The following is a 21,595-nucleotide window of genomic DNA, read 5'->3' on the forward strand; positions in this document are numbered from 1 at the left end:
AGAGCTCCTTTTCAAATATGTCAACACTAGCCCTTAATTAGTCCTTCCAGCATAATGAGGCATTCCTCATCTCCAAAGGGTTCAGTGTGCGGCTGTTCCCCCCGTCTACGCAGGGCTGGAAAGACAAAGAGCGGGGGGCAGCTCCACGTCGGTGCTGCGAGAGCAGCCTGGCGGGGCCAGAGCGGAGGTGTGAGCGCAGCCGTCTGGCCAAGACACTGGGCCCATTCTCTGCCATCGCGGACACTCGCTGAATGCCGCTTTTTGTCCTTTGCCCCTGCGCCTACAGACACATAAACTATCTCTTTTGCTCTCCAGTCAGGAGGAGAACTCTGCCTTTGCAGTAAAACACGCCGGCCTGGCAGACAGAGGTTTATCCGCCCCTCAAAGGGCAACAGCAGCCCCTTGCGCAGTGACACGAGCCACAGGGCTGCACCGGGCCTCTCCAGGCCCGCCCGGACGTGTTGCCCCCTAGCCTCAGGGGACGAGCCGCTGCGGTGCGATGGGGGCCCGGCTCGCTCGGGCGGGAAGCACCGGGCCGTATGCCCCGCCAGCCCTTGCCTCCCCCCGGGACGAAAGGGCAGGGCAGGGGCAGGGCAGCCTCTGGGGAAGCTGCGTTTCCCCCGCAGAAGCGGGTGCGCGTCCCCACGCTACCCCACTCGCGACAGGGAACAACCACCCCCCGCGCTCCCCGACCCGCCCACGACATGGCGGCCGAAGCCCCGCCCCTCGGGTGGCGGGGGCGGAGCTCCTGCGCCCGCCGCGCCCCGCCTCACCCGTCCCGGGCGGGGGCAGCGGGTGCCCCGGCCGTTGGCGGCCGCGCGTGCGCGGTGGTGCGCGGGACGCTGGGGAGTTGGCGGGCGCGGCGGGGCGGCCGGTCCTGGGCTGTGCGCTGCGGCGGCCGGGTGAGTTGCTGCGGGGCCAGGTCGGGCCGGGGGAGCGCGTTCCGCCGAGCCGGCGCTCCCTCAGCTCCGACCGGGGCTTGAACTTCGCTTGGGGCCGTCTTGAGGGGGAGGGCGGGCTGAGCCTTCCCGCTGCCTCCGCCCGGCGCTTCGCCCCGCTCCGCCGGCGGCCCTCGGTCCCGTCCCGCGTGGAGCGGGGCGTCGGCGTGAGGCGTCCCCCGGCGCGGGCAGGGCGGAGGGGTGGTTGCCGAGCCCGGCCCCTTTCTCGGGCACCCTGGGCCGTTACTCCTTCGCGTTGCTACCACGTTATGGTCTCATCGTCCCTAAAAATACCTCACGGGCTGCCCACGGCGTCGGGGCGGTGGCGTGGGCTGCCGCTCAGGCGGGGCGTATTTTGGGCAACGGTTTTGGCAGGAGGCGCGGAGCGTGTGCTTGGTGCGGCGGTGCGCTAGGGGGACAGAGCCCGGCTGGGGTGTGGGGAGTGCCGAGGAGTTGAGGTGCTGGCAGCCCGGGGGGGTCCGATTTCTTTCCAAAATGCACAGCCCTGCCAGCCAGCTGCAGAGGAAGCGTTTATGCTGTGATTTTTACCTCAGCATATCAGTCACGTTCGGGCCATTAGGTTTGATGCTTCTCTTGCTTTTAATTTGCACTTGCCATTTCTCTGTAGCTGCTTGTTTCTTTGTCACAAGGTACAGTGCAGTTCTCAGTCATGATTTCCGTGTGGTGTAGTGATAGACTGTGCTCTGCTGTAAGCCGTTTTCACCTTGAGAAGTTTACTTTCTGCCGAAGTTAGTAAGACAGGCTTTCATGGGGGAAGGGGGTTGTGTGTGCTCGCTTGAGTATTTCCGCCCTTCAGAGCAAGGAAAGCATCAAAGGTCGTTTCTGTTTTGTTTTTCGTGTATTGAAATAACTGGATGCGTGGGCTCAACAATACTGAGCACAAAAGTCTCTGCCGAAACTAATATGTCTGTAACTGGGTGGGTGAGAGCTGCTCGTTTCAAAGAACTGGCTGGGAAAGGTCAGCGCCGGGTCAGTGGCCCGTCCCCCGAGGAGCCGGTCGCAGGGATGGAGCCTGCGGGGGACGGAGGGTCCCTGGGGCAGGGGAAGCTGGTCTGTGCCGGGAAGGGCCAGGAGTATCCTCCCACAGTTAGCAGATGTAGCTGTGGTGGGCTGCTGGCAGCTTCAGCTTCTTCCGGTGTTTTAAATTTAATTTTCAGAGGTGCAGTTTCAGTTCTGTGGTACTTTTTTTGTCACAGACACAAAAAAAAAAGGCCCCAAAACTCTTAATGTTCGGAGTGACATCTAGGGATGTCTGTCAGAAGTTGGCAGGAGAGGTTGTTTGTGGAGTTGGGTTGGCTTGCGGAGCTGAAGTGCTTGCAGTGCAGTCTGATCGCTATCTCCTAATGGCTTTTTGGTCACAGTAAACATCAATATGCTGTACAGGCTGATTTCTTTACCTTGATATAGTAACACAAACGTTTCTTCTAAGTGTAATTGCTCTTGTACTTTAGAAGGAACAGTGACTTTCACAGCTGACCAGTTTTGAATACTATTCATGCATGTTTGAGGCCAGCCTAATGTAGCAAAAGAATTAATTTGAAGAGCTGCTTCATTGTGTTTGTCTCTTTTTAACAGCTGTGATGACAAGTCACAGAGAATCAACAAAAGCAGATGGCTGGAGGTGGCTCTTGTGGCTTTGGGGAGTAGTCTGTTGAATAGATTGAATAGTCTTAAATTCACTATACTTCCTTGATACTGAAAGTTCATTTTTTCCAAGGGCAGGTACAAAGTTCCAAGTACAGTGATTAGGTACACTTATAAGATCATAACATACCAGCACAGGCTTGCCTGGTGAATGTATATAATGCTCTGGCAGAACATTTGTGGGGAAAAAAAAAAGACTGTACTGCATCTTGTGTGACATGTTAAAGGTGTGCTAAGTATCCTATTTTGTCCTAATGGGTAACAGCATCAGTTAAATTGAAGGCTGCCTAAACTTTAAAACTTGTTACGGACATATTGACTGAATCTTTTTGGTTGTTATGGGGTCTTATATACATTTCTACAGAATGTGTCTCACAAGGATTTAACTTTCAAGAAACAATACCAGTGGCAACCTCCCGAAGAACATGAATTAGTACTGAATGACTGAATGGGGATTTTTTTTGTTAGTGCTGCAGTGAATGTTGTTTCCCCCTAACCTCTCCATCTTGTTAAATTAGATGTCAAAACCCTTGAAATTTATTTTAGTCTTGCTGTGCATACTGCTTTTTCAGAAGTATGATGGCTGTCGCTGCTTAGTTTGACGCTCTCTAAAAGCCATGTGCGATGTCATGACTTAGTCCCAAACCTGCCAGGAGCAGAACATCACCTGTGTAACCTGTACCCAGCGGTCTTCAGGAATAACTCTTTAAACCCAGTTGCAACTTAAAATTTCTGTTCTTCTGGGAGCTTGTCTAATTTTAGGGTTTTTTTTATTTTAGATTCTAGTTTTTTAACAGTGTTTTTGGGAGTCTCTGGCTTTTTGTGACTTTGCATAACTTTTTTTCAGAGAGCTCAGGAGTGAGCGTAATGAGATCAGTATGGCATTCTTAATTTCTTTTGACTCGGCAGAGTAATCCTGTAGCGTATTTAGTGCTTGCAAATCCAGGATTTTCTTTCCAGCTAAACAGTAGACCAGAAATTATCATTCACAGTTTCTGGGATGCTGCACCAATGTGTTGACATATGGTGGGAAGAGGAACCTGACAAATCTTGCACCTTTTGATAACGCGCGCTATTAAGGTGAAGGTCATTAGAATGCCTGCAGTGGCTGCAGTTTCTCTGCAACTGTCTCATAGTGTTGTGAAAAATTAGGGGAGTTTAAGTCGTGCTGCTCAGAAAAGGAATGTGATGTTTTTTCCTCACGTAGCGTAAGTATGGGCATGTGTGTTCAATTCACATGATTATTGTGGAATTGATTTTGTACATTTATGAAAAAGTAATCTTCCCTTTGAGTGTCCGAAACAGATGCATAGTTCATGTGTCATTAAATTAGAAACTGCAGGAAAACAAAGAACCATCTGGAGACTTGGTGGGGGGGGGGTTGAGGTTTCTGGTTAAATGTACTATCAACACAGGAAGAACTATACAGAGTTTCAGCTACAAAAGGAGGCAGAGTGTGCTGGGCATTGTGTCTGATTGGGTTTTTTGTTTTGTTTTTTTTTTGTTAACTATCTTCTTTTTGCAATTAGGTGAAGCACCAGAATGAAAGATATGGACAGTATCAAAACTGTAAAGAAAGAATGGTAGGTGCTAGTTCCCCCCCTGCCCCTTTTCCTCTCCCTTTCCTATTGCTATTTGTGTGTCCTGTCATGACTTTTCAAACTTTATGTTAATTTTTTTTCCATATCTGCCTGCTCTGCATATAGTGCAGTTTTTAAAAAAAAAAATATTTTACTAAAAGATTTTTCACATACCCAGAATGCTTCCTAGATGCAAGAAGCTGTGTAAATATTTTTATTTAAACTAGAAAGGCAGCCTTACAAATTGCTAACTCACTGTGCACCTCTACATTTGATATGGAGGTGTCTGGGTTTCCAGCTATGTTTCTGAGGTAAAGCGTAGTGAATACCTAGATTAACGCTTCAAGTTTCTTTTGTTCTATTAGAAAACTAAAATGAGGACAGCATACTTTTGAAATCTCTTCTTTAATGTTGTTGAGTTTTTCTTTTATTTAAAGATGTTAATCTCTAGGGATTCTTTGTGTTGCATAGATGCACTGCAAACAATTCTTTTTTATGCAAACATATCTAATTACCATTCAAGTAAGCATTGCTGCTATTGAATTCAATGCAGAGTTTTATGTAAAACTGGATATTTTTCAAGAGCTGAGATTTTTTTTTTTCTGAATAGCTTAAAATAGACTTTTCTGAATCTCCAATAGGAATAACTCCTTCAATGTTCACCAAAAGCTGCATAATCCTCTTACTATGCAAAGAACCTAAACTGAAAGATAATCATTCATTCAGGTTGCGTATTTCTCCATTTTGATTGGTGAAAATCTAACAGAAACATCTGTCACATATACAATGTTCTATAAAAAGATGTGGTTGATGCATCTTTTTTAATACTCTATCAGTCTCCACAGTATTGAAGTCTTCTATTGTATTTCTTCAGTGTGCTCAGGGGGTGTTCAGTCACTTGTTCTGGAGTTTCCCTAATGTACTTTCAAAGACAGTAATGGTGGTTCTGTGATGGTGCTGGGAATGGGGAGGTTAAAGTGGGGATGGGGGAATAAATCCTAGGGCAATTTTCTTGTATGTGGTTTTTAACACTTATGGCAAAGCAAGTCACCCAAGCCTGTATCATGGAAATGCTTTAAGGCAGGCCTTTCATTGGTGTGCAGTTAAATGTTGGATGGTCTGAGTTAGCAGTATGACTCACCTAACTTGCATTCCTTGCTCAGATACTGAGTTTAGAAGCTTCTGCATATATGAATTCACCTTTTCTATTGTCATTCTTTAACTTGTGCTTCTGAAGTGCAAATAGTAGGAGTTAGAGATTCATAAGAAGTTTCTAGAAAAGGTACAACGTGAAGTTGACCTGATGTTTTGTAACAACCAAGTAAGCTGGGTGCAGGGGAGCGTGCCTTTTACACCTCTTGGTACTGAACTTCTAGAGTAACTGCTTGTCTTCTCGTGTTCTCTAAGGCATCATTTTACTTATGTCTTTGTTCTGCAGGGTGTGTAAATCAGGAACTGATGATCAGATTTTGAATGGTACAGAACAGAACTGTGACTACTTTGTAGATCACCTTTTTGAAGAAGCTCAGAAGGTTGGTGCTATATGTATGCCCCCAGCTACAGTCAAGAACCAGGTAGGCGGTGAAGAAAAACCACACATGTTTAATATTATAGCACTACAGGAGTACTCTGGAAAACAAATACAAGAAGTCCAGCAGTCTTACCCAGTACATCTGTAAATAAATGCACACAGAATTCAGATAGCAGTAGGAACAGTCTCCCATCTCTCAGTCAACAAGGCCTCTGCTTTTGTGCTGCTGGCTCTTCTATTTTCTAGTGGTTTTAGTGTTGTTCTAGGACTGATGCTGGCGTTGGGTAATGCACTTCTGCTTTATTAGTAAGGAGAGTGAGCTGATCATGAGGTGCAAGGAATGACAACTCTTATTACATAAGAAGTTGTTTTAAAGAGTTGCAGCGTTTTTATGCAGAGGCACAGCCCCAATTTTTTTAATTTGCTCTCATTTGTATAGCTGTGGTGGTAGTGGGATGTTTAGTGTGCGTTGATATCTCAGTGATTCTGTCCGTTTCATATTTTTCTGTTACTCCCCAAAGACTGGTAAGGGGCTGGAGAAAAGGCCTTGTAGAGCTAAGATGTCAAGGAGAAGTTTGGAGTGGACATTGCTGGAAATTACGTTCATGGATCCCTGACTGAGCCTGGGAGAAAAGGAGTGTCAGGAGCAATACCTTAAATTGCAGTTCTGAAATAGTGTTCCATGGCAGTACTTGTGTCAATGTCTAAATGGGAGGTTGCTGTGGAATAATTAGTCCATGTTAGACTTGCATACTGGTTCACTGTAGAGGAACCTTTCCATGATGAGAACTCCTTCCATGTGCATTAGTGCCATGAGACACAAGACTTCTTAAAGGAATCTAATCTTGCTGAGTGCTATATACTTTCTTGACAGATGACCCAACCAAAAGAGAAGGAATTTTATTCAACAGTTTGCACATGTTGTGCATTTATGTAGCAATCATCTTCTAACAAGTCAAACTGAAAAAAAAAAAAGAATTGTCAAGTACTATCAAGCCTAGTTCAAACTAATTTCCAGCTGAGCTGAATTCTGCATTTGTACATGCTTCATATACCTCACATGTGGCCAAGTATCTGTCAAGACAACGTTATTTCAGGGGTCAATCCCAGATATATCCATGTTAAAGTTGGAGAGATTTTGATGAACAGTGTGAAGGCTACAAGTTAAAGTAGTGGATGTTCTCTGGCAAAGTTAATAAATTATTGAGAATTTATTTTTTCATTCCCCCAGCACCAAGGTTTTGAATATACCCAGGAATTCCAGGGTAACATAAATGTATGACTGTCTGAAAGTAAATTTTCTAGATACTTGCTGCATTTCCTGAGTGAAAGGATTCTGCATGCATTATCTCAATGCCTTACTTTCAGAAAATCCTGAATGATCAGAGGAAGGCTTTCCCCTAATAAATCCCCAGCTGGACTATTCTGGTAGTTGGTGTTCCAACACCAGGCATATGTGCTCTCAAATTAGCTCTTGAGGAGTTGCAGCTGGCTGGGATCTTCCAGCTTTTTTTTTTTTTTTCCTGCTGAATTGAAGGGGTGTTTTTGACCTAGGAAAGCAGAATGACTGGGGGAAGGTTTATTTCTAACCCTGATTGACACAAGATACTTAGAAATGTCACTTACCCCTTGCAGTTGCTCTGCCTGTTGGCACAGGGCTGAAAGATTACAGTGAGCCTGCTCTCAGTATTTTTAGTCCATGCAGTGGATGATTTACAGTCATAGGGTACTGTGGGTATACCAAGCTGGTTTTACATCAGTGTTATAATGAGAATTGTTCTTACTTTATAGGTTGATGTAATCATTAAACTTTGGAAAAATGGGTTTACAGTAAATGACAGTGAACTTAGAAGCTACACTGATGGTGCAAACCAGGAGTTCTTGGACTCCATTAAAAAAGGGTAAGTGAGGTTTGTGTTCTTAATGAGCCTGAGTTAATGTGCTTTGAATAGCACTTAGCTTATGCTCTAAATTTTTTACACAGCTGCGTGGCTTTGCTGCACTGCAGTATCCCTGTAGGATTGTAGGCCAGTGCCTGTCTCAGTTCCTGCAGTGCTAATGGCTGTTTTAACATCAACAGGTTTAATATAGCTTTCAATTGCAGTAGTCATACAGTTGTTGATGAAATAGATAAAAGTGAGTGTTGGTAGGGGGCACAGCAGGTGCAGAGAGAAATAAAGTATAAATCAGAGTGCCCAGTAAGAGCTACTGATCAAATGGTACTTTGACTAACGAACTCGATGCACAAGTGATTGAGTATTTCTCATTTTATGGCCTTTGTTTTCTTTTTATTGATGAAAAGCCTTAAATGGGCACAGTTGCTCCATGTAACATCGAGAAACTGAACAGTCTTAAATTTCAGACGTTTTTCCTAGTACAAGCTTGCTATTTCAGATGCTAGTGTGTATATAGCAATCTTACTTTTATTCCCCTGTTAAAAATTAGCGTGCTATCCTGATTTCTGCTAGTGTTTGCAGTGTTGCTTTAAAAAAGCAGGTTGACCATACAAACCAATGTAATTTTGCACCTTTAATTTGTAGTCTGTTTCCTCAGCCCATACAAGTGGAGAGGAGAATATAATTTAATAACTCTTTTTCAAGTATGTGAGCTTACTAAGCCATTGCATTTTTTGTCTTTTCAATACTTTGCTAGCTCATCAAAAATACCAATTTTGCACTATGTTTCTCCTCTATGGCTGTCACCTGGGTTAGTTGTAATACCAATTAACTGCACTGTTTAAAGCCCATTGCTTTCTTTGTGTGCATGCATCAAAAGTTTGCCACCTCTCTTCCACTGTTTGCTTGTGGAGATGCTAATTACAAGATGGTTCCTGCATAATCATTGATGGTAGAGAAGCACTTAGTACAGCTCCTGTGCCAGCTGAGCCCCACCACCTGAAAATGTAGTATCTGCATCAGAGCTCATAGACAAAGGGATTGTTGTGTTCTGCTTAATGCAAATAAAGCATCACTGAGGTGATGTTACTGCACTACAGAGTGTAGCTGTTAGTGATGATCCAATTTTTAAAAGCTGAGACTCATGTTTATTTGTAATTACACACATTCTGTCTAAACTCAGTTCTTTCTCTTTAAAAGCGAATTGTCTTTTTTCCTTCTTGTTGTACTATGGGGATAAAATAATTGAACCTTTTGTGGCAATGTATGGCAATACTGAACTTCCTACACATCATGTGCTTTGGAGTGGTAACTGCAGAGTAAATGTGAACATCATTCAGCAACTTGCATTATGATGTCTTTTTTTTATTGTTGACTTTCTAGTTAATTTGCAGTTCAGGAACTTGAAGTTGTTTTTATGTCATGCACTTAACATAACTCTTAGTAAATACTTGTGAAGTTTTTTTTTGAAAGCATCATCCTTGCAAGGATAAACATAGAACATGTATGGATGATTAATCTGTTTTGTATACTGAAATGTATTTCTGACATTTTTTTTTCTTCTTAAGGGAACTGCCTTTTGAGCTACGAAAAGTTTTTGATAAGGAGGAGGTAGACGTGAAAGTGGAAGATAAAAAAGATAAGGTGTATTTGTCATCGAAAAAGCCAATGTTTCGTCCCTTTTCTGGACACGGTTACAGATTAGGAAGGTGAGTAGTCTGATGTGACCTATGATTGAGTAGCTGAAGGGAACTATACCCATGGCAAAGGATCTCATAATTCAGCTCGGAAGTGATCTCTGGAGTTCTCTAGTCCAAGCTCCTGCTCAAAGCAGGGTCAGCTGTGGGGACAGATGAGGTTGCTCAGGCTTTTATCCAGTTGGGCCTCGAAATCCTGCAAGAGTGGAAGCTGCACAGCCTGCTTCAGTGCTGGACCGCCCTCACTGGAAAGAAATTTTTCCTTATATCCAGTCTAAACGACTCTTGTTTCAATTTATGTCCACCATGAAGAGCCTGGCTCCCTCCTCCTGACAACCTTCTGTAGACCCTGGCAAGCTGCTGTTAGGTGTCCTCCCCAACACCATCTCTTCCACAGGCTGAACAAGCCCCTCTCCTCAGGGCTAATGCTCTAGCCTGTGGTCATCTTGGTGGCCCTCCATGGGACTTGCTCCCATTTATCAACATCTTTCTTTTATTTTGGGTACCAAATCCGAATGCAGTATTCAGGTGTGTCTAATGAATGCTGCATGGGGGATAATCAGCTCCCGCAATCTGCTGCTGGTGTTCCTGTTAATACAGCCAGGTTGCTGTTGGCTTGCTTTGTTCAAGGTCTCAGTATTAGCAGAACTATTACCAGCTGAATGGCTGTCATTCTGTTTGTGATTTAAGAGAAAAGAATCTCTTTTAAAGCTGTATGTGCAACACTCTGTGAGAGGAGGGGAGTATGACAGTCCCATAAAGAGAACTGAAGAAGAGGTTATTTTGCATTCTCTTAAAATTCCTCAGTATTTAACCATGCATTTATTGCAGTGAGACATTTTAGTGTGTTAGAGTAACCCTCTTTCCTTTACTCCATTACTCTTGTGGTTGGAGAGTGTCAGCCACTAATGCCAATGCTAAAACAGGGCTTGATTTATAACCAAACAATACTGTATTTTGGAAGGCTGTTGTAGAGGGGCAGGCCAGGAGTTCATGTATTTGATCCCTGGGACTTTTGCTTACTCCAGCCAAATTATTTGCTTCGTGTATCCCTGTTGTATAAGACTTACATGCCTATGAAAGCAGACTTCAGCCTAGGGAACAGAAGGCATTCAGTGACCAGAAGCTTACAGGAAGCCTTCACAGGTGGGAAGTCACATGCTTAGTGACCTGCCAACTGGAGTTAGTAGACTGTGATGAAACCTTAGGTGAACAGCTTGTTTGATTAAGTGCAAAGGGCTTGCTGCTAAGGCCCAGTGCTTGTGCTGAGGGAAAGCATGACCTGGGAAGGAATAGATGAGTTAGGGGAAGAAGATAATAATGTGCAGAATAAGAGACTGATAACAGTAAAGGATGAGTGGTTCCAGGCTGCCTCAGAGAAGCAGGTATCTGTTTTATCAGTTTAATCTGTTTCTGTAGCACAGTCCATTCAGTTGCTACATGCTTGAGTAGATACGGTCAATAGGGAAAAATCTTCCCTTGAGAGATGGATGAGATGCTGCTAGATTTGCTATTGGTAGCACTGAAATCCTGAGCAAACAAGGGTCAAGAACTTAACCTTATTTTATCTACAAGTAGACCTGTATATAGCAAAAGCAAAAAGGTCTTCAGTGTGCTGGGTTTCTGCTGCTAACCAGTGCTAAACGGTAGGTTGTTCAGCTGCTTGTCGTGCTCTGTCATGCCTACAGCAAGTAATGATCTTGCTTCCCAATAGGCGAGTTAGGTTCTGAAAATGTGCTGTTCTGTGAATTTCGGTTGACTGGTCTTGTACACTGAGACATCCTACAACTTGCTCAGTGTTGGTTTTGTTGTTTGTTTTTTTTTTTTATGGACTGGATAAAATGCCTTTTTTCCCCCTACTCTTGCTAGTCTATTTAGTGCTTTGCTATCAGAGCCTTTTCTTTAAAGATGAGTACATATTTTTGCTGATGTTAGAAACGTGAGCTGTAAAGGCTCTTACTCCATAAACTAGTGTTCACTTCCTGCTGTTAATAAGGTCCGTTGCATGCATATGTTACTCTTTCAGCAGAAAAGCTTTGTGGGGAAATAGTTGTGCTGTCTGAGACCTGTAACAAGTTTTAATCCATAGAACTCCCTTTCCACAGTTGTATTTGTGTGCTTAATCAGAAATGAGAGAGGCAAATGACTGAACAGTTTACTTCAGCTTATGTCCTAGCTAACCTTCTGCGTATCAAATGAACATTTTTCTTTAATAGTCTATAGATTTTCTGCCAGTGTTCCCAGATGGATGATGTGGTGGATGAACCATTATCTGTTGACTGGCTCATTAAAACTTTTATTGGAGGAAAAATGGAGGAACTAGAAATGATATGTTTGTTTATATAACTCAGATGAGCTTGATCCTCTCCCTTTTTGTAGTACAGGAGAAACAAATGCGACTTATCAGACTTTTCCAGTATACCTTATGAACCTGTATAACTAGTGGGTATATTCTGTTTTATCTACCATGGTTCAGCTGCATTTAATAGTTTTGACTATAACAAGAATTGCAACCGCATTTCTCTATTAAGCTTATCAATGCATTTTAAAGACTGCCTCTGAAGCATGTTAATTAAACTATTGACTGAAATCCCTTGTAGCAAAGTGGGCTTGCTCTGTATAACCTCATTAGGGTAAAACATTGCGTGTCAAGCTGCTTAACTATTAGTCAGGGTAAGGCATGATACCTAACTCTTAGGCTTTTTCTTGTCAGAAAATTGACAGGAGGCTTTTACGTCTCTTCAATCTTTAGTTTACATCTTCTTTTGATAATCTCATAAAAGGAATAAGCCTGTAAAAGGGGTGATAATGCTTTGATCTCAGGCTAATAAGAGACTTAAGATTCTTTGTTTGTGGCTTTAAATCGAAGCTCCCACCACTAGATGGCTTTACCTGTCAGTTCTACAAGAGCAAAGTCATTAAGTATGGAAATGCTTTAAACCTTGGTGAATATAGATCTGACTTTCTCTTGCAGCTTAGCTTAACGTGTTGGCTTCTGTTTCACACATACTTTGCAGTTGAAAAAACCATCTCCAGTATTTACCACAAATTCTGAGATGTGACCATGAGGGAAGTCAGTTGGAGAATGATACCTAAGTCTGTATTCATTTGAGACAATTGTCTGAACTAGAACTGTGACTGATGGGCTAAAATGTAGTTCAGCCCAGGCTAAACCAGACGCCTGGCAGCTGCACGGTTGACTACCTCTCCAGCCTCCGCTCTACTGGAGACAGCTGTCTCACACCAGTGCTTATACTTCAGTGTCTGAACCTGGAGCTGCGTGCCACTGATCAAGCAGACAGCGAAAGCTGGTCATTGCTGGACTGAAGTATGACTTAAACTTTTTTTTTTTTTTTTGCTCTGCTCGTGAGACTGTTTAACATTATTTGTTGGTCCTCAAGCCTTTTTTATCAGATCTGGAGGGCAATTAGAGTTTATTTTGTGAGCATGAACAGAAGCTGGGTGTGAGAGAAATAAATCAGTAGAGGCAGGTAGGTGATAGTAGTCAGCTGTCCTTGAAGTACCAAAATGTTTTACAGATGTGCCTCTTGGAATCAGTTGGTGCTACGTTCTTGTGCCCAGCTGATTTCTGTGTAATGCAAAACAGTCAGTTCTGTGCCTCTCATCTGCCTCCAGTTGCAGTGAACATCTTATCACTCACTTGGGAGTAAGATTCCTTGATTCTTTTTTTAGAGTTTCAATGGCAGAAATAAAAAGTGCCTCTACTGGCTGATAGCCTAGGAGTTATGGCACTTAACTAGGCAGTGGGTGATAAGAGGTTTTTGAAATACCACAGACTGAGTGCTCAAGACTCTAACTTCATTAGCCTGAATATATGAAGTCATTAGCCATCTTTGTTTTAATAATAAATTGGCTGTGACTTTTCTGCTTTGTGATTAAACGAATACAGGTACAAGAACATAAGGATGCAAGGATGGGGTTTGTCCGTGATGCAGATTAGTATTGTTAAGACTATTATTCTATGGTCATTGGTTACCAACTTTTCTCTCAAGAAACTCATCAATTTTCTGTGCAAAGAGAAAGCTTTTCCACAAACCGCTGTGTTCATGTAGTCAGTGACCACAGCTGAGCTCAGAGAAGAAATGGTAACTCCTTAAATCACTGCTATTGTTTTGCAAGCAAACATCTGGTTATACTCACATGAGCTGAGAATGTGCCCATTGGATCAGGCCTTATGATGACTTAAACAGTCCATGCTGAACAAACTTAGTCCTGAAAGCAGCACTAAGCTGTAGACGTTTCTTCAGAATACAAATTGTTGCCTTTTTTTTTTTTTTTTTTTTTAAGACCATGTACTGGGACTGAGGTGCCTGTATTCTGTCAAGTCATTTTATGGATCTTTGCCCTTAGGGTAGGGTCAGCTGTCAAAAGTGCCTTGGGAAAAAATAAAATCCAAGTGCTGTGTGCATCAGCCTGAATTTTCACATTAAGTCAGTTTCTCTGATAGATGAGTAATGTTTCTAAGCTGAAATAGATGATGCTGGGGTCTAAATCAAGGCTAACAACATTCAGTTAAATTGAATTACTGTAATCACATTATGGTGAAAATTAACATTGAGTATGCAAATTCAATCCTCAGTTTCACCTGTGTGACTGGAGTACAAAAAAATGCATGAAGAATCTTCAGACCGTTTCATCTCTTGTGTATTCATATTTAATCCTTTCATATTTAAGTTCCATCTTGTAAAAATGTTTAACATGAGCAAACTGAAATTCTTTAGCATGTTGAAGTCTCCAAGAGAAAGTATTGGCATACACTTAAAAAAAAAAAAAGCTGACATTTATGTCAGTATTCCTGTATTTGTTAAAAAAAGAAGTCATCAGTGTACCCTGAAACAGGGCAGAAAGCTCCGGCAGCAGAGGTCTGGAGGGAAGTTCAAGCTTACATGTGTACACAGAAGGCGTAACCTCATATGGCTTTTCTTTTCAGTGCTACTCCAAGGATAATCTCTAAAGTAACAGATGATCATCAAGGACCTGACAACAAAAGATGCCTGCCTTTAGTACCCTTAAATGACTTGGAGCCTATCACCAACATCCAGATCTGGTTAGCTGACGGGGAAAGGATAATTCAGAAATTCAATGTTTCTCACAGGTAAGATTTATTTTGACACTGTCATCTGTATTTGCATCTGAATTTTTGTCCTATGCCTGTACACATGATAAGTCCCTAATTTCTGTGAATAATCTACCTCCTCAGTTCACTTAACACTGGACTGCTGTTCAGCTGTTCCTAGAAAACCAGCTTTCAAATTTTGAGAAATCTTTTAGCTGACAAGAGAAGAGCATAAGAAGAATGTGAACTGATGTTAATAGCGCATAACTGAGCGTAAATGAAAATCTGAGGAAACTGTAGGAGTTCTTTGTAGGTTAGTGGACGTTAAGGGGTATATATTGCTCATTAGTAGAGGAAACAGCTTTTAGGATGACAGATCTCTCATAAAATTATGACATCTGGAGCAAACTGCTTAGTGAAAAGCCTCATAGTCATTGGGTATGGACAGCATCACAGCTGGGAGCTAGAGGATGTGACTTAGAGTTGAGCCAGAGAAACCTCTAGGGACGGCCAGAGTCAGTGCACCAGGCAGGGGAGGTTCCTCACCTGTGTGTCAACGTGGACAGAATAGAATGCATCCTATGTATTTAATCCTTAATTAGTAAAATTTCCGGTTCCCAAAGAGGCTTATAAATGGGCATAACGTCAGAAGGTGTCAGCACAGCGTATGTATGCAGGAGCTTTGAGAAAGTAGGATTAACTGTTTAACATTAAATTGTAGAACTGCTGTCTTGACACCTTTCTCAAATTTGTAATTTGTAATTTGAGAAATTACTCCAGTACTGTACAGTCACATCCTATGGAAAGGATATGTTGCCTCTGCTTCTCTGTGAAGTAATTTAAGGTCTTCATAGATTTAATATAACACAGGCTGCTGTCAAGATAAACTGTGTATGTCTATGTCTGGTCAGCAGACAGAAAAGCTCAGCAGTTGAAGGTTAATGACAGTAACTTTTTCTTTAACTTGTACTAATTTATTACTGTTAGTGGCCTGAGGTATGAACTGAAACACTGTTGTGATGTAGTGCTGAAAGGTCAATTGCTATTTTAATTATAAATACTTAATTGGAGGGCTTAATATCTTAATTATTCCAGGTTTCACACGTTTAAGTATATTTAGAAGCTTTTTGTCTTCATGGTAAATAGCAGTTCCAACAGGTGCTAAGTGCTTTTGGAGGAAAAAAAATGTCTTGAGATAAGCAGAACAGATGCCTTGCTGATGTGATGCTCTTTTTGAAGTAGTTTGCAATAAATATTCCATCATAATATATCCTCTTGCCACAAGACCAGCGTGTTTGTGCTCTATACGGTATTTGTGTATGACCTAATAAGAAACAGGGGGAAATCCTTTTAGAGTACATATCCTTAAGCATTATCATTGCATGTATAGCACCCCTTTCAGTGGAGAAGAAGAAAATGGTCAACTATTTGTTGATTAAGCTATAGGTAAATAACCTGTAGCATATTTATTGCAGTGCCTAGGTAAATTGATTAATTTTACCCTTTTGCAGACAGAATGTGTATGTGCCACTACTTTAGATATGACTTCATTACTGATGAAAGATTGAAGTTACAGCATTGGAGCGTAAGTGCAGGTAGCTTTGTAATACTGCAGCATGGGGAGTCAAGGAGACATGAGAGTGAAGCAATGAGCAGAGCAGTGCTGTAGGAATAGCACACGTAGATATCTCTTGAATCGAGTTGTGTCCCTTCTTGAGCAGTTGCTAAGTTAGTGTGACCCTGGAGCATCGGGTATGGAGCCTGGAAAGGAACTTATCCTAAAGCAGATAACTGGTGGCTAATTGCCCGAGTTGCTCTTGGGACCCGATGATCTTTGATGTAACGCATGTAGACACCTGTAAATGTCCAACCAAAAATTAATTCCTGCTTGAGGTTTTTCAGGCTCTAGGCTTATAAGACCGAGCACTGTCTCTTAATTGGGTCCTGCATGCACAGAAATTAGGTGCTGGCTGTATCTGCCGTGCTAAGGATGACTAAGGCATGAAAATTTGGTCATCTCTGCTGCTAAACTGTTAGGATGGCTTTCCCCCAAGCCAACTAGCACTTTCCCAGACAATATCTAGGCTTGATCCAGGGGTTAGCTCAGGTCACGGACCATTCCCAGGAGGCAATAAACGCCGTGGGCTACCCTGTGCATGGGGGAAAGGAAGGATGAGTTTAGTAATTTGCCAGTAGCCAGAGTCTACCAGCTGGCCTCAGGATCAGAGAATGGGCATTGACACTGTTTATTTTACTGGTGTAGATGTATCCTGTCATCTTCATTTTCTAATTAAATTGTCAATCCTGATTCTTCCACAGCAAAACTGTCCTGCTCACTTGTTGCAAGGTTCTTCACACCTTAACAGGCTCCTTGACTGTTAACGAATTCACTGCTGCAGCTGCTTTGGTAGAAGGAGACTGTATTTACACCTAGTTAACTCCTAAGCTATCCAGACAATTTTTGCAAACCCTTTTTCTTTATTATTATTATTATTATTATGGTTCTGAAACATGTACCGCACACTGGAAGCATCTTTATTCTAGCTCTTGGCTACAGAAACCTCAGGTGAGAGCTCCACCAGCTGGTTAAGAAATGGTAGGCTAGTGTAACTACTGTTGGAGCCATAGTGAGGCATTTGAGTGCCCACAGTAAGATACTCATCCTTTCTCCCTTGGGACTGCTCTGAGGGCATGCAAACCTTGCTCCTTGCCTCCCAGATGGATCAGGCACTTCAGGATACTACCCCATCTCTATTCCTCCATTTCTATGCCATCAGCTATTGCATGAAGTGGGCGACTCATTCTCTTCTTGTGGTGGCTATGTGTGTTGTGTATATGGTCTGTGTTGGGAGTGGAGTGCTCTAATGCAGAGTTTTCTTTTTTTCTCCTCAGAATAAGCCATGTCAGAGACTTCATAACAAAGTATCAAGGATCAGAGGGAAGTGTTCCCTTCACACTGACTACTTCACTGCCGTTTAGAGAGCTGCGAGATGAGACACTCACGCTAGAAGAAGCAAAGTTGCAAAATGCTGTGGTTGTTCAGAGACTTCAGAAAACAACTGAACCTTTCAGACTCTTAGTAGTAAAAGCACCTGACAATGACTATAAATCTGCTGCTACACCTAATGGACAGCTCAAGAATGAGCAGAAAAACACTGTCAAAAGTACAAGATCAAATTAGCTTTTAACTGACCAAAAACTACATACAGGTGGAACTAGACAAAACCAAAAATGTAACCAGCAATATCTGGATGCACTCTCATCCTCACGTACTGTGCTCGTAGAGAGCAAAATGTGCGCTGTGCTATCATCTGCTGTGAGTGACAGAAGTAGTTTCAACTAGATTTGGTGGTCAGAGCTATATAATGTAGCAGAGGTAACTGTACAACGGGTTGTCCTTAGATTTTCCTTAGTTAGAAAGCTTCTTAGTTCTTTAATGAGTGTATTTAAGTGGAACAGTTCTCTGAGACTTAATTACTACTGATAGCACCTTTTAAGTAAAAATAGTATTATTTTTGCAATTTGGACTAAAGTGAAACTGATCTGATTGGTTTCACATTTTGGTATAAGCTGCTGCAGTTTGCCTTCTTCTCACAGTAACTTTTAGGTAACAGGTGCTGCAGGGAAGCTCACATTTGAACTAAACTAACTTGAAAATCTTCATCAGTATCTTCAGGATTTAACTTTTATCACAACATCTGCAGTGTAATGTTCTATAAAGTCTTCATGTGGTGGTAGGTGCACGTGTGAGAAGATAGAAATGAGGTAGTCTGGTGCATACTGCATATGAAGTGCCTCAAAGTAAGCTTGGAAGGAATTATTACCAATAGTTGAAGTGGTTTCTGCCTGTCTTGTGCTGCTATGGGTGTCTGACAGATGGGGGGATGTGAAACTACCTAGCTCCTTAGGGTAGAGATCACTTTTAGCCTTGTCACACAAGAACTTCAGCTTTTCTGGGGATTACCATACAGGAATAGTGGCTTAGAGGGACACAGTTGTTTTTATATTGTATATCTGCCTCTGTCCTGAACTGGCCAGCTGATTGAGATGCTAACTGCATGTGGCCAAGTTTCAAAGATGTTGAAAATCCTTATTTGAAAACTGAAGTTTCTTCCCCCTCTCTGCCTCATTTCCATCCCAATTTTTTTATTTTGGTGTTCAGGTACTTGAGGCATAAAATTTGTAGCCAACTATTCCATGTTTTGCTAAAGGAGAAATCAACATAAAGACTAAATATTTTGTACTGTCTTTGCTAAATAGCATGTGGGTTTGTGAACGGAACTAGAGTCTCCAGGTAAGACTTATCCTGGGGCATTCAGTGAGCGCTGACTAATTTGTGCTGCTTAGGCAAATGGATGATTTTGGGGGTTGTACTTCTTTTGCATGGTTAAATGAAAGATGGGTTTGGGATTTCCTGGTTTTGTTCTAAATAGAAAATGACTTAATTGGAGTGACTTGAATTCTATCTAAAAGTTGTGTTACTTCAAACTAGGGATACGCTTACTGCATTCCCAGGGATGTAAAACTTTTCCTTCAGCATCTCTCCTGGTATGTTTGAGGGCAGTGAAATGCAAGTCAACTGCACAAATATCTATTCAGTGTATTCAGAAAGCAAATCTCTGAAAACTATACAGTTAACTGTTTTCACTGCTATAAACTTGATGTGCTACTGTGTCATTCAGGTTTATGTAGCAAATAATGCGACTAAATTTTCTTTGCTCTTGCGTTGACTCCTCTACTATATGAAAGGCCTACCAGATCTCTGGTAGGAGGAAGAAATGTGCAGACAAATCCACTAGTAAAATTGAAGAGACAAGTCACCTACAGACACAGATCCAACCCTCAGTTTGCAGAGCTTCCTGAACAGTGAATTTTATTAATCAGTGCTCTTGAATTTGTCTTAATGTAAAACTAAGTATTCAAAAACCACATATGCTTGATTGTAAACTCAATTGTTCCCATCTAAAAGGTGCATGAAATGTCAAAGTAGCAGTATACTATTCCTGCATTTGCAACATAGAAATTAAAAATAATTAGTATAAGATCGATTGAAATTGAAGGGGGGGTGTGTGTCAAATTTTAAGGTAGGTGTATCCATTTTGCTTATTATCAAAAGACCATGTTTTTGGAAAGGAGCAGTAGGTATTTAGTATTTCAATGTTGATTCATGTCTGCTACCAGTTTTTTAAGAGACTGGATAGCTTGGTTCTGTCTGGCTGTATATTGTGCTTTAGTGAAATCAAGTGTTTCTGGCTACAGCTTTGTTGTACTTGAGTGTCTGTTTGCAGTTTGAAAGTGTCATGATCTTAATTACAAAATGAGAGCAAATCTTTAAAAAGTCAAGAGTGATGCTGACTGCACTAATCCCGTATTAGACTAGAAAGTGCCTTTAAAAAAAGGCAATGAACTGTGATTGGATAATTTATTTCCTAATTTGGAGAAAATCTTTGGAATGAATACAGGGCTCTCCTAAATCTAATTGGTTTTGGTCAATTTGTAAAGACTGATTAGCTACCTGTAGTGTCTGGACAGCCTAATCTCTTGCTCAGCTCTGTAGACAGCTATTGTGCATTGGTCAAACAGTAGTAAAACTAGCTTGATCAATGCTTGAGTTTGTGAAACACACCAATACTATCAGTTATTCATTGTTTCTTCACAAGCCTTCACTGTTTTGAGTAAAGCCTGTGCGTTAACATAATTTACAGCAAAATTGCAATAGCCTAGAAAAGAACAAAGAAAGGAAATGTTTTCTGTAGTTTTTTCCTCCGTGAAGAAACATGCAAATGCAGGTAATGAAGATTAAACGTGTTAAGGTAAGAAAGACTGAATGTGTTACGAAGTCATTGTGTGAAGAGAAAAACAAGAACCTAAATGCTGAATTTGAGTGTTACACACATACCTTCTATCAGCTTGGTATTGTAGAACAAATTACGTATTGGGGCTAAGGGCCTGAGCAGCCTAGCTCTGTTTTGAAGCCCATCTGGCTCAGTCTTTAGGGACCTATTGGAGCCTAAAAGCTTCACAGAGTTTTCAACAAGGCCTGTTAAGGCCACGATATCAGTTTTGCATTGAAGGACTGCTTTTAAGAAAATTTTTTAATGCTTTGATCTTTCAGACTTTTGCAGGTTTGCTGTTCCTGTCAAATGAGGTTGCACAGGATTTGCGTGTCAGTACTTCATGGCTAGTTTGCAGTGGCTGTCCCAGACCCACCAAGTGACCCTGTCAATAGCAGAGCTCTTTGAGTCAGTCAAGCCAGGAAGCCCTGTGTGTATAGATCAGTCACCATGTTCCCAAGACGAGCAGATCACAGAGTCCTTGTGTGCTTGTTGGTTTGTTTAAACCCTCTTCTCTCAGGCTGTCTCACTGCTGAAAGAATTCATACTTCAAAATGCATTTTTTTTTCCTCTGATGCAGAGCATGCTTGCAAAACCATTTTCTTGTGGGCAGAGTGGTGGTGAACTTGTACTGCCTAAATAACGGTGTGAGCTCCAGGGTCTCTGAGGGCAGGGCAGCAGCTCTTTCCGCAGCGTGCTTCCTGGGTGAAGTGCGGTTTTTGTGTCATCTCATGTCCAGTTGACAGAAGACAGCATTGCTGGCTGGCATGGTTATAAATTCATATAAATCAGAAAACGGTGCGTCTCTTCGAAAAGAGAGAGCTGGTATTTTTGGACTTTGGATGAAAACAGCCCCAGAAACCTTCACCATCTCACACCCCATCACTAAGCGCTTTGCTGCGGGGCGCGGCGGGAGCAGCGGCGCCCCTGAGGGGAGCTGAGGGCGGGCGCTGTGGCGGCCTTTCCCTGGGCGCTCCGGCCGGTCCGTCAGCAGGCTGCAGTGCAACGGAGCCCGGGGGTAACCTCACGGACGGCTCCCGCGGCAGCCCCCGCGGGAAGGAGCGAGGCCGGCGGTGCTGCTCTGGCCGCCGGGAGCTGCCCCGCTCCTCTCCCCAGTGGCAGGGGCATGGAGGGACGGAGGGTGAGGGGGTGTTCCTGCCGCCCGCCGCGGGCTCGGCGGACCCGGCTGTGCAGCCCTGGCCCGAGGCGGGGAGAGGGCTCCTCTCGCGGGGAATACCCTGTCCCGAGCCTGGAGGGCAGCGATAGCGCCTTCGCCTCTCCGGGGTGGGGGAGGAAGCCACCCGCTCTCCCTGTGCTTCCCTCCGCCGCCCCGCCCCGGGCACGCAGGTGTTGGCCGGGGGTGGGCTGTCCGCTTTGC

At 42.8% G+C, this 21,595-nt stretch overlaps 1 protein-coding gene across 1 annotated transcript; it reads left to right on the plus strand.

Annotated features, from left to right (window-relative positions):
* The first annotated feature begins 807 nt into the window (after positions 1-807).
* UBXN2A (UBX domain protein 2A) lies at positions 808-19,641 on the plus strand. Its single transcript, XM_068413868.1, has 7 exons — positions 808-902; positions 4,133-4,186; positions 5,622-5,757; positions 7,506-7,615; positions 9,178-9,318; positions 14,258-14,422; positions 17,276-19,641. The coding sequence occupies exons 2-7, from the start codon at positions 4,146-4,148 to the stop codon at positions 17,562-17,564; spliced, it is 882 nt and encodes a 293-aa protein (XP_068269969.1). The 5' UTR covers positions 808-902; positions 4,133-4,145; the 3' UTR covers positions 17,565-19,641.
* The last annotated feature ends 1,954 nt before the right edge of the window (positions 19,642-21,595 follow it).

Source organism: Nyctibius grandis, chromosome 1 (assembly GCF_013368605.1).
Source record: "Nyctibius grandis isolate bNycGra1 chromosome 1, bNycGra1.pri, whole genome shotgun sequence".
Lineage (NCBI taxonomy): Eukaryota > Metazoa > Chordata > Aves > Nyctibiiformes > Nyctibiidae > Nyctibius > Nyctibius grandis.